This window comes from Mycetomoellerius zeteki, unplaced genomic scaffold, assembly GCF_001594055.1.
Source record: "Mycetomoellerius zeteki isolate Tzet28-1 unplaced genomic scaffold, Tzet1.0 scaffold133, whole genome shotgun sequence".
Lineage (NCBI taxonomy): Eukaryota > Metazoa > Arthropoda > Insecta > Hymenoptera > Formicidae > Mycetomoellerius > Mycetomoellerius zeteki.
This window is the reverse complement of record NW_017256266.1, coordinates 172,240-185,955: the sequence shown is the minus strand read 5'-3', so window position 1 is coordinate 185,955 and position 13,716 is coordinate 172,240. Positions and strand designations below refer to the sequence as shown.

At 33.2% G+C, this 13,716-nt stretch overlaps 1 protein-coding gene across 1 annotated transcript in view; it reads left to right on the top strand.

Moving 5' to 3' along the window:
• E23 (ABC transporter G family member E23) overlaps positions 1 to 4,682 on the top strand; it is a 149,662-nt gene extending 144,980 nt beyond the window's left edge. Inside the window, exons 10-13 of the mRNA XM_018461862.1 lie at positions 740 to 947; positions 1,976 to 2,190; positions 3,479 to 3,687; positions 4,155 to 4,682. Coding sequence (XP_018317364.1) covers positions 740 to 947; positions 1,976 to 2,190; positions 3,479 to 3,687; positions 4,155 to 4,350 — 828 coding nt within the window. The 3' untranslated portion in view covers positions 4,351 to 4,682. The remainder of the gene's footprint in view (positions 1 to 739; positions 948 to 1,975; positions 2,191 to 3,478; positions 3,688 to 4,154) is intronic.
• Positions 4,683 to 13,716: the final 9,034 nt, after the last annotated feature.

Genomic DNA, 13,716 nt, shown 5'->3' with positions numbered 1-13,716 from the left:
TGCGTGCGTGTGTGCGTGCGTGCGTGCGTGTGTGCGTTTGTAACGTATTATAAAATTATTACGAAGAATATTACTAAGGCCTCGGTGGTCTAATTGCTCAGGACGCTCGTATGGAATACAAGAAATCCGGGTTTGACTCCCGGCCGAGGTAATATTTTCGGAATAAGTTTAATTACAGTTTTTCAGCATTATTAATATCTTTGAAATATGATGCCTGTTTGAGCATCGAAATTATTAGAATTTAATTTAATTCGCGAAATTTACTATAGTGGTTTAATTGTGTTTAGTCTGGAAATATTTCGGTGCACAGTTCGTTAGACTACAATTGTGGTATATATGTCAAGTACATATATATCATATTTCGTGATTCAAGATTGAATTATTTAAAGCATTTTAAGATCTAGGGATCGATTATGTATCTCGAAATAACGTGAAAATTACAAAAGTGAGCAAATTCACTAGAATACTCATAATTTAATTGGTCAATAACTAGTGAATTTGCTCACTTTTGTAATTTTCACCTCATTTCGAGATACATAATCGACCCCTAGATCTTAAAATGCTTTAAATAGCTTCAACCGTACAGGGCTTTTATTTATCGGTTGTGTCTCTCACATACGCGGTCTGAAAAATGATATTGTTTAATTTATTATATTAACAACTTGGTGCAAATTTACGACGAGATTCTACAAATTTCTATATTCATTTATACAAACAGAATGTTTTCCTTTGATTTCAGGTATTATCGGAAAGAAATTTTCAAGAGGCACGACCGCGAATGTTGTCGCGTCTTCACTGGCTGCAAACGGTAGCTCTCGGACTTCTAACTGGACTTTTATGGCTGGGTCTTCCCAGAACTGAAGCAGCCATTCATGATATTCAAGGGTGGATGTTCTTCAGCAACACATACTGGATGCTTTTTGCACATTTTGGAGCGCTCACTAGCTGTGAGTTAAATTTAATTCTCATTTATGCTTTTGTAACTGAAATTCCATCATAAAGAGGAAATATCCATTGTCGAGGTTAGACTGATTATCTTGATAATACCTGCATTAATTAGACATTTGGACAAAACAAAGTTATAAAATATCAAATTTGCGACGAGCCAACAAAATAGTTACATGAAAATGTAATTGTGTAGATTGTATAAATTAACAATTAAAATATTTATTTGCGAATTTAGCTTGAAGCATCCGATCATAAAAGCTTTTTTTCGATTAATGAAATTTATTCCCTCAGAACTTTTTCATTAATTTCAACTTTAGTTTAAAATGCTTTAAAAGCAGGTGGAATTCATTGAATAATTGGGCTTTATCATAACGTATTCAATCAGCCGTTCAGTAAGGCTCACTTTTATCACCAAAGGATCGGAGAATGTTCGATCAAGAATTAGCACGTGTGGAATGCCATGACCTAATATGTGTTCAGTAAAGGAGGTCTTTAAATTCATGTTTCTTCGCATATAATTAGCGCGCAGACACAAATATATGCTTGTAAAATAATAAATATATCTCTTTTTCACAAAATAACATGAAACCGAGAAAAGTACTCGAATATAATGAAATAATGAATTGGGACATTGACAGATGAAACGTGCCTCTTGTAATTTGTATCAAATTTTAGACAAGTCATGTTACTGCTATCCGAGATTTGAAAAGTTGAGAAGAAAAAAGAAGAAATGGAACACGAACGCACGTCGATTATCGCATCGGGTCGTACAATTCATTTAAAAATAGATTTACGAAAAATTCATACTAAAAAATTAAAATTCTGTCATTTTATAATTATCCTTTTATCCCGCAGAAAGCGAAGACAGTCCGAAATGAAGCGTTAAACGCATCGCTCTTGATGGGTTGATTGTAAAACCGAATTTAACATTACCCCTAACTTGTTATAAACAACGCGTGATGTACTCTACATGAATCCTACGTGGGGATGATTCTGAAAATAATGCATGATGATAATATTTTTCTAGTTCCCCCGGAGCGTGAGGTGATCAACAAGGAACGCCTGTCAGGATCCTATCGGCTCTCGGCCTACTACCTGGCGAAGATGGTGGGCGAGCTGCCGCTGACGATAACGCTGCCCGCAGTCTACCATATGATTAGTTACCCGATGTTGGGCTTCCATAATATAGCAGTCTTCATCACGCTGCTCGCGTTCTTGCTACTCAATACTGTAGTCGCACAGGTATACAATTTCCTGTTCGATCGTATCTAATATTAGATATCGGATAAATGATTCTTTTATGTTATTTCGAAACAAAAACTTTGATTCAGAATGGAATTTAATAGAATTTTGGTTTTTTGATTGATTTATGCATCTAAATATTCCATTCAGTTACATTGAAACATTGAACTGAATCGAAATTTGTGAATAAACAATAACTAGTATATACCAAAGCGTAATGGGAAATTTGATAATTATCTATATGCAAGATAATTATATACACAAGGATTGATGAGTATCGGAATTTTTACTTTTATTAACACATTAACATAGATAGAAAAAATATTAATATCGATTTGGACAATGCTCAGATATTGGATTAAAATTCGCAAAAGCACATTGATCACTTCTCCAATAATAGTGTAATTAATCCCCGAGAATGTAATATAATTTTTGTCGTAACATTGGTCTATTAGATAATGCTTTCAATTATATGAAAAAGCGATAAAAATTATATGAAAAAGCTCATAAAAAAGCGATAAAAAATTTGATTTTAATCCTTAATTTTCTGGATAAATGTAATGTGAAAATATTTGTTAAAGTGAGGGAAATTCTGAATATTAAATCAATACATTAAGTATAATTGTAGTCAATAAAAATCAAGATTTTATAACTTTAAATAAAAATTTTCGCACATATTTGTTTTAAAATAATATAAAATAATCTAATATTAACATTTTATTGAAATATATGATACCTGTTTTAAAGCATATTACATCACAGAAAAGAAGGAAAATAAATAATAATAATTCTATCTTATCACTACTTTTATGAAAAAAGATATAAAACTATAAATTGAATAAAAAAAATATAGCTATTTATTGCTCTCAAAAAGCTAGTAACTAAATCAAAAGAAACTACTTATCAACACATTTAATACAGCATTACCTAAATATCAAAACTTACATAAGAACAAGAATTACTCTATTTGAAACTCGTGATATAAGCGATATCTATTCCTCACACAATATAAAATACCCAATAGTCGTTTATATCGAAAGTAATCGATAATCGCAGCTGTGTTTTATTATTATTTTTACATTATTGGAAATTGCTAAATATATTATATATAGGCGCTTTCAAACGCTTTCGGCTTATCTTGAGCCGAGATTGAGAATTTGCACCAAAATACACGAGGATATATACCTCGCCATTCTCGAAACCAGGGAGAAAGATGGCCAGTTATTCAACCGTTCGACACAAGTTGATTTTATTGCGTCCAGCTCTTTAATTTCATGATGCTTTACAGAGTGTCGGATTTTTTGTGGGCGCTTGCTGCGAAGATCTGCAGGTGGGCATCACCGTGTCCGCGCTCTACACACTCTCGACGCAGCTTCTAGGTGGTTATTTGGCGACATCGGTCCCACCATGGTTAGCGTGGGCTAGGTACATCAGTATGATGCATTATGCCTATCAAAATATGCAAATTCTGGAGTTCGGCGTCGGCGAACCAATAGCGTAAGATTATATTTTTTATTTATATATTGTTACGTCTATCTTTTCATATTGTGGTTGTAATAAAAATTTTATTTCATGGAAATGAATAGTTGCTAAAAAATTGAAAATATTCTTTTGAACGAAAGATCAGAATAGAAATGGATCAAACGCAAATGATTGTAAAATTTGATAAATTTCGAAAATGATAATCGTAATTTAACGATGATAAGTAGAATTTACAAGAAAATTATTGTTTTTTCAAAGATAAACATTCAAGTAAAGGAAACATTCTTTTAAATATAGTATACGAAAAATAAATGTATAGATATGTGAAACAAAATACGCAAAATTATACGTACGCAATTAAAATTACATTCTTTGATTGATTGAGTAATGACAAATTATAAATTATTGAATTCTAATGTAAAAATATGATGAAAAATCATCTCTTGAATAACGTTATACTGAGCGAATAATCTTTTCAACAGATGCTCGCAGCCGAGTAAATTCGCCGAGTGCAGAAACGGTACAACGATACCCGTTTCTGCAATTTTGGAGAGTCAAGGCGGGGTCAAGGGTTCTGGTCTACCATTGTGGGCAAATACGGCAGTACTATTGGCGTTCCTAATCGTTTTCCGGACCCTGGGTTATCTCGTCCTGCGTTATTACCGTGTACCAAAATGAGCGTGTTGGGAGACACGCAACTAGCACACAAATTCTCGACACGACTTTCGCGGATCTTCAGTTTTGTTACTAGAGTATTATAGCAACCGCCGTCGCTGTCGTTGCTGTCATGTGTCTCGCCTCTTGTTAGGGAATAAAAAACGGTCGCATGCTTCGATGTCATCCCCCGGGAGAATTTTCTCCCGTCGTGAGCTGTCGAACGTCTGTAAAGTTTTTCTATCTAGCATGAAAACACGGGGGAGCGACGCGAACGGTTATCGCGAGTGCGAACGTTTTCACTTTTCCCGACGTATCGAGCAATGCGACATAAAACACGAGACTGCAACAGACTTGGCGAGAACTCTATATATACATATGTATGTATATATACATATATATATAGTAATATCTAGTAAATGTTGAGAGACTTTACACACATAATAAGGAGCGTGTGTGTAATGCGAAAGAGAGATGTGCCAGCGCGTGTTCATAAACGTCGATAGCGTGAACGAACACGGGACATCGTTGTTTTCTCGTTGTTTGCGGCAAGAAGGGTATAATAGTAGAAAAATTTGACGCGGTGTCGCCGAAACAGACTGAAAATTTGTACGATGGCGATGAATCTTTATACATACATAGAGAGATATATACATATATATTAACATACATATGCGCATACATGCGGACGGTAGGTGTAGATCCTTAAACATACTTTATAAACGTAAGCGATCCATCACGTTTTATCTCTTTTTTTACTTTTATTACCGCCACAATTTCTACGTTAATGTTGTTGATACCGGTAGGAGAGTACTACTACTGTTTTTATCATTACTTACTACCTTTTTACTATCGAGACGCTGTAATTAAGAGATAGATGAAAGATTATGCTGCTAATTCTAAAGTTGACAGGGTGGAGGAAATAAATATATATATATCGTGTTATATATATATATATCGATATATTGTTCCACCGACGAGATACTATTAAACACCATCGATCTTGAGTAAATTTTCATGACTGTCAATAGAGATTACAGTTACCACCTTTCTGATTTTCGGCTGGAGATTCAGGTTTTTTAGGCAAATCTCTGATTCTTTGGCAAGTAGAAAAAAATCTCTGGCTGATTACTCTGTATTTTGACCTTCTTTGATGACCTTTTTACAAAGATATAGTGCAGAGATGATGATACACTTATCATCATCTTTGCACTATATCTTTCCCATAAGACCCACTGGCCTTATGGGTCTTATTGAAGATATAAGTATACAAATGGAAGAATGGAAATCAATTAGATTTTTCTTCAACTTTGAAAAGGAATATCTAGTAATAGGTATAATTTTGATGATCATTTTTTTTAAAGAAAGCAATAAGTTACTGTGTCGAATATTTCTACTAATTCTCCTTTTTCTTTTTGAAAATCAATCTTCGGCAGAATATTAGTCCGAAGGTGACAATCATGACAGAGATCCGGAAATCTGGAAATGTGATAAAAGAATTTCGGCTTTATAAATTATATCGATATAAATTTTTCGACTGTCAATCGTCGACTTAAATATGTGAACAATTAGCTTATAATATAGTATTAAATTTATAATTTATTATTATACAGATGCTTTATAAATAATGCCTATCTACGATGCAGTAACATTAAATACGTAACCGAGAGATTGCAATTTTTTTCACAATTGTCACTTGTATCTACAGTCATACATATGAGTGATAATAATGAAAATAGTAAATAATGGATAATAAATTCAATTTTAAATAAAAATCGAATATTGAGTCGTAGATATATATACACACATTTCTGTGAAGCATCAAGATGATAATAACATACAAAAATTAAGAATGTGTTATAAATTAATTTAAATTTTAGCAATTACGCTAATTTTCAAAAGATTGTTTTTAATCCTTTCGGCATGAAGGGTAGCTGTAGTTACTACCCGCTGTTAAACACTCACTGGAGTAAAAAAAATACATAAAATCATTCTTACATTCTTAAAAATACATGAAATTCTCCGGCACACATTTAATAGCTACGTGCTATTAAATCTTTTATTATACTCGACTAGTGAGAATAATTTTCGACTGAACTTTACCGTACCGAAAGGGTTGATAGTATCTTGTTCGTAATGGTACGTGATGAATACGCAATGTGATTCATATGATGTGACATTTTCGAAAGGCTTGTATACGCCACGATTCGAGAACGTGACAGTGATGAAGAACTTTTTACGTCGATTGTAGAATTTGTTGGTTTCTCCAATATATCTCCATGATATTACTCGTTATGAGAATGGGGATCCAAAATTAATGAGCGGTGTAATATTTCATTGTTTACTCTTTGTACATAGAGAATGTATGTGTGTGTGCAGTATTGCGTGTGTTGTATGATATGTGAGAGAGAGGAAGCGAGAGAGATACTGCTTATGCATATATGGATGAAATATTTCATTCTTATATACATAAATATTTATATGTAGACACACCTATATATGCGTATACATAATGATAATGATAGTAATAATAACGACGCTAAGTATTATTATTCCAATTATTATTACTATTATTATCACATAATGATTACTCTAATTATTTTAATTTTTATTATTGCTCTTATTATATTATTATTATTATTTCCGCATGTACATTTTTAACGGACTGAATGAGATGCGCTGTATTTTTTGTACATGCACGCGAAAAGGATATATTACGCTCGCATTAAGATTATATAATTCGCGTGAATCCATTTCGTTAACACTGATATTGTAGTGTGTTGTTATACTCCTTTCCTCTCCCGAGTTACACAGTCACGGAAAGCCAGTGTTTGTTATAAATAAGATACATTAGATTAATAGATTATTGCAGTTATATACATGCGGAGGACATGTATCCATCTGCGATTGTAACGCACGTCAGCCAATCAGCGAGTAATAATATTGTAAGGACAGTGAACTGGACGACTCCCAGTGGCCAAGTAGGATCGCCGCACGTATGGTGAATCTTTAATTTTAATGAACTTAAACAGATGTTATGATCGATGCATATCTCCACGCGCGTACGAACGCGCATTGTCTACAATCTCGTTGCTGTTACGATCGATATTTTGCTTTCGCTTTTATTAGCCGGTATCGCCGATCTCTTTATAATAACGATAAATTAGTTAATTCAGGAATGAACGTTTGGAATTCGCCGCATTCGCCAAAGGACCTCAATTCCGCGAGTCGCGATCACGGAGTATCGTCCAGTACACCAATAAACGCAATATCCACCAAGTGTTCATTGAGTTTGGTAAACGAGGCGAGAAGAGGGCAGAGCGGGAAGAGAGGATTCGCGTAAGATGAGGATCATTGCTTCCTAATTATGTGAGGCTGCAAGAAACAAAGAATAAAAAGAAAAAACCGCAAGTGCAACGTCACCGTGTAATATCGAGATGAACTGAGCTAGTTTAAGACATCGTCGGATTTTATGCAAAAAAAGACCATGATTCAGGGCAGCTATATATATATTAGAAAATTGGCCGTAAATTTAGAAAATTATGAGGAAAATATAGATGACTCAGTAGAAAACGTTTCTCATTGAACTATAGACGATCAAATATTTTTCTTTAATTAATTTTTTGCGATCGAAGATCGTTAATCCAATCGCTTGGATTAACCGAAGTCAGGTGGGACTAATTGCAGCGATCATGATAGTTTTAAACTGGCTCTGGCAACCATGTCACGTATCCGAGAGGAACAGCATGATGAAGCGAATGTATAAACAAAGATTTGGCTGTGTCAATGTAATAACGTCTGTTGATTTTTCTGTCGTTTCTTCTTTTGTATTTTTAACGTCCGAATCGAAACCTCTCGATGAAAATAAGGAAAGTGAAAGGAAGAGTGAGAGTAAAATCCACGATAGAGTGAGATGTGCCGCGAATGAATTAAGAAAGAAAGATAAAGTGCGAAAGAGATAGAATAAAAGAGTGAAAGAGTATGCGGAAAAACGCTCATATCTTTATCGCACATTTAACGTTAAATGATGACTAAATCTCTAAGGATTATTAAGATTACAAGCTCGTTCTGTATAAATAAAAATGTAACCACATTTCACGTTAAATTTGTGATGAGATGAGTTTATTGAAAAAAAAAAGGCTGTCGTTCGGAGCCGTCGTTCACTGATCGAGCGAAGGGTAGATGACATGCATACAGTTCTACACACCCATTTTCTATTATCATGAATCGAAGTAACTTATTTTATTTTTATTCTCTAATATAAAAACTGTGAACAAATGCGAACAAAAATCGAGCGAACGCAATATAACGAGTATAACTGCTTTTTTTAGATGGTATAACGACCATCTCTACAAATATCTCCCATAAGGATGCAGATGTGTATCGAAGATGCAAAAAAGTCTCTTTCCTTTACCACCTTCGACGCTATTCTATCATGCAGAAAACGCACTTTTTGATCATGTAGACGTCTTTTCAAAATTTTGATATCCATATATATACAATTACTATACAATGTACACCACTGACTGTTAATAATCTGTGCGACTGGATATTTGTATGCGTTTACAACTTTAGCAGCGAGCTCGGATAATGTGATCAATTACTCACACTCGGAACCGTAAATTGCACAACTCATATTTTCTGCTGGATACTGCAGTTGAACGAAACGCTTGATCCCGTTAATACATGACTATGATCGGGACGAGCGTATTTAAATCGACGGAAATTAACATACGCACATTGGTGCACCATCATTTTTTCATGCGGACCAGAATAGATAATTGCAAGACAAACTAATGGTCAACTTCGATAATATAGCTGTTCAGAAAAGTGTACACCAATAGCGACAATTAGATTAGGAAGTAAAACTATTCTTTCACAATGAAAATTTGATTTCAGGAATAAATCGACGTATATAATTCTTTTATTATTATTACTTAGAATTTGATAGAATTAAGACATTTTATCGAAATTGACTTGCGAATCATTCAAATATTTATTATATTCAAATATTTGAATTTTATAAATTAAATTTAATCAATAAAGATGACATTTTTAAAATTTTAGTTAAGCTGAAATGCATTTTAGAATTTAGGAATTTATTTAGGAATAATATGAAAATCATAATCATATAAAAAAATCATATAAATTATATGAAGAAGTTGCTACTGTTATACATTCTTTTAGAACATCTGTATACTCGTTTATATAATGAAATATTATGAGAGTAAAAAGCACGAAAAGCACTTTCGATTATTCGCCAGATTGGTGAATTTGAATATTACGATAGTTATATAATGTGTATGAAGCTGATCGTGATTTATAGTAAAACAACTATTTTTTTCCGCGAAACTTTCTCATTTTATAATCATGCGATTGTTTTCACCTTAACATGACATCCACGCATATTTCATCCTCCTCGTCGCGAGTCATTCGCACAATTCAGACTTTGAAATATGCAAAAAATGTATATGCTTTTGCACTAAAACTTTATAAGACTGACGACTGTTTTTATATGAATATAATAAATAGCAGGATATAAAAATTCCCAAATTAAATTGCGTTTACATGTTTGTACGTGTAAGATCGTGTGATGAGCTACGAAACTAGATTTCGACGATAATTATTTCCTCCCCGAAGTAGAGAAAGAAATTCAAGTTTCGACTAATTGCACAGTTAAACCTTTTTACGAAGGCACAATACAGCTTCGGATTCGATAATACATCATTTGTTGAATTTCAGATAGATCGAAATCATTCTATGAATAAATGAAAACTAATGGTCGCGCGCCGAACTTGTATTCTCATTAATATTTTCCACCCGATAGAGATCTGTGTTTCGCGGAAAATAAAATTAGGATATCTCGAGCAAGACTATTTCGCTTTACAAAAATAGTGCCTTTTTTACAAAAACTGTTGTTTGTGCCAAGTTAAATCCAAAGGATCTGTAAAACACACTGCCAGTGTACAAACTGGGATCAGAGAGACAATGGTAAAGCAGGGTTGGTAAAAATTTTTTTTAAAAACGTTTTAAACTGTTTAAAACATGCTTAAAAGACTTTTTTTAACATGTTTTTTTTTATAATACTGTTTAAAGCATGTATGAAGCATTAAAAACATGTTTAAAAAACACAGTTTTGTTCTTAAAAAAAAAAACCATCTTTTGCCAACCCTGAAAAAAGGTAGGAAGAGAGAAAGACGGAGAAATGTAGACTAGAGTGCGAGCAAATGTGTGCTGCGAAGTTGTTAAACGGAAGACTGAGTCACACGCGGAACGGACTTAACTTTTGTTAGGAAGGATCGTCGCGATATAGACGAAACTTTGGCGGACACCGTTTGGTAGACGAGCAAGGATTTTTCTGACGAGCGCGAATTGACATAAGCCGAGACATTTTTGTGCGCACACACGTACATGCAATATGAGTACGCACGCAACGCATGTACAAACGCACGCCCATACAATTTGTCGAGGAATGTCCTCATTTTACAAAACTTATGAGAAATATTGGGACTAAAAAGAAATGCCAAAAGTGTTCGATTAATTCAATGCCGCCGTGGATCCCCGATTAGTATCTTATTATATAGAACGACGGAAACACAAGTAACGTAAATGTATTAAAGAGGTTTAATATATAATTTTAATCACGGTTGTACACATATATAAATATATATATATAAAAATATATATATGTGAACAGCAAAAGCACCATTCTTTTTATGGTACTCGTTAATAAACGTATTAACATCCAACACGACATTGCACACCGAGTATATATTTGCACATATGTACAATTATATACTTCATATTATTTACCCTCACGATGCAAATCAGATGTATAACTATCATCCTGTACATATATACATACACGCAAATATATATGTATAATGTAACGTTAAATACACTAACAGAAGAACCTTATTATTTTGTTTTTATACAAATTACGTTAATTAACTGATAGTATTATTCCTGTTTCCCAAATAGTAGACGAACGGTCAGCATTATTACCTAGAAGATAGCTCGTTATCTAATTATTTTTATTTTTCCAAAAAATGTTTACTAAGAAATCCTTAGCCAGCTATCCAACTCTATCTTTTCTCTCCCTCTCTCTCACTCCCTCAACTCAACTCAGCGATCTCTCTGAATCTCGAACCCATCCACTATTCCTGTCTATTCTCTCTACTTTCCCCCACGACTTACTCCTGCGCTCCGTTCCACCTCACCGCGCTTCACGTGCCCGATACCTAATAACTCTCCTAACCTCAATTCTTTCTCTATCTCTTTCCCCGTCCACAACCCTTTTCCACCACTTCTCCCCACACTCTTACAATCCTCTCATCACTCCCTCTCTCACGTTTTCACCTCTCTCTCTCTCTCTCTCTCTCTCTCTCTCTCTCTCTCTCTCTCTCTCTCTCTCTCTCTCTCCATTTTTTACTTTTGCTCTGCCTACTCACAAATTGTCTACTCTATCACCAAAAACGGAAGTCCTATTGCTTCTTTATTATTATTATTGCTATTATTAAAAATAATTTTTTATTATGACTATTATTATTATTATTACCATATCGTCCTAATAATTATTGCGGTTATTGCTCCAACAATTACTCTAACTATTGTTATTAATTATTATTATTAGTAGTCATTATCTATTAATTATTATCGTCCTTATCAGCAACATCTCCACTATCATCATATATCGTTGTCATCGATATCATTGTTGATATTCTATTATAATACTTGAATAATATACCTAAATACTTTGAAATAAATACATGCTATCGACTATGTATGGTGTTTGACATACATTTGAAGTATGACAGAAACGTTCATCGTTTTCCTCAGCATAGAATCATGTAAATATTCAGTTCAATATTAAATTTACTTTTGAAAATATAACAGAGATTTTATTTATTGATGTATAGTTACGTTTTGTTTATTTATGAGACAAAAGTGTAAAAAAATTAATTTATTTCTCAAAAAAATTTATTTAATAATACAATACAATATTAATTGTGCGTATACATATTCATAAATTCAAAAGCACTTCATGATTATTACTAAAATGCTAATTCGTAATAAATTGTTATATCTTTATTTTAAGTAAGCGCAAAATTAGTAGATAGATTAGATACGAAAAAAGAAGATATATAATCAGAAAAAGAAACAGTGAGTTGCTGCTATTGGTGTATTTCTCTAGATTTATCATGGCTCAAAGTCCAATCGCAAGTGACAATTGCTGAGCGCTCACTCGATTATAGTGTTTCCTGATGGTAGCCATTAATAGATCAAAAGCAGCGCAATTATTTAATAAACACATTGTATTAAGAAAGTAAATAGAAAAAACAAAACATCTTTTATAAAAAAATGCTAATTTAAAAATAGTTAAATTTATTTAAGATATATTTGGCTCACACAAGTTCGCTATCATCTTGCAATTATATCATGAGACGTTGGTAAAAATTCAAGCGGGGCATTATGCAGCTTCTGTAGACAGCCTTCTCATAGCAAACGTTACCATACCCTCAAGTACAAATTGATCTTATGTGCGTGATTCCACTCACAATCAGTTTGAAATCCACGATCGACGAGTCGGAGAGGGAATGAAACGAGAATCAAACGAGTTTCGTCAAACGGTAAAAAGCATGCATTGTGCGGTTTACGTCTTTTATCTATCTTTCCTTGGGCCAAAAGCCGAATGATTTTAATATAATTAGAATAATTTTACGTGATAATAACTCTCACTAAAAAATGTGTCCTGTACAATTTTTTGAAACTTGTCATGTGGAAATTTTCATAATGGGTCTAATTTCAATCGGTGGCCATTTGAACGATCACAAATTGAACGATCGCAATCTGTAATAATTCTATACGATCGCAGACAACATATATACTCGAAAACAAAATATAAGATGTCTTAAAGAGTTTTAAAGACGTCTCAAAAACATTTCTTAATGACATCTTATATCTCGATTTTGGATTTTTTGTTTTCTGCTTGATAAAAAATTTGTAAGATCTCTCGCAAGAAAAACATTGTATCCAATACGATGAACAAATTTATTAAGTACAATATAAAAACACTCACTTAACGATAATATTATAGCTCCAAGAAATCGTTAATAAATTCATTGAATAATTAAATGAATAATGTTCATCTTACATTTCAAATACATATTCCCTTTCGGTTAGTAAACGTCATTAGCCTCTCAAACTGTTTTATTTACATCAGTGGACAAGCACATAGATTATTTTTAGTTAGACTTAAGCGCTAGGGGGCATGGAGAGCACACACGATGTAATACTATACAATAGACTTACACGAACGCAATATTTTTGCTGAAAATACAATTGTTTTTATTAATTGTCTAAATACTAATAAACACGCTCAAGCAATTT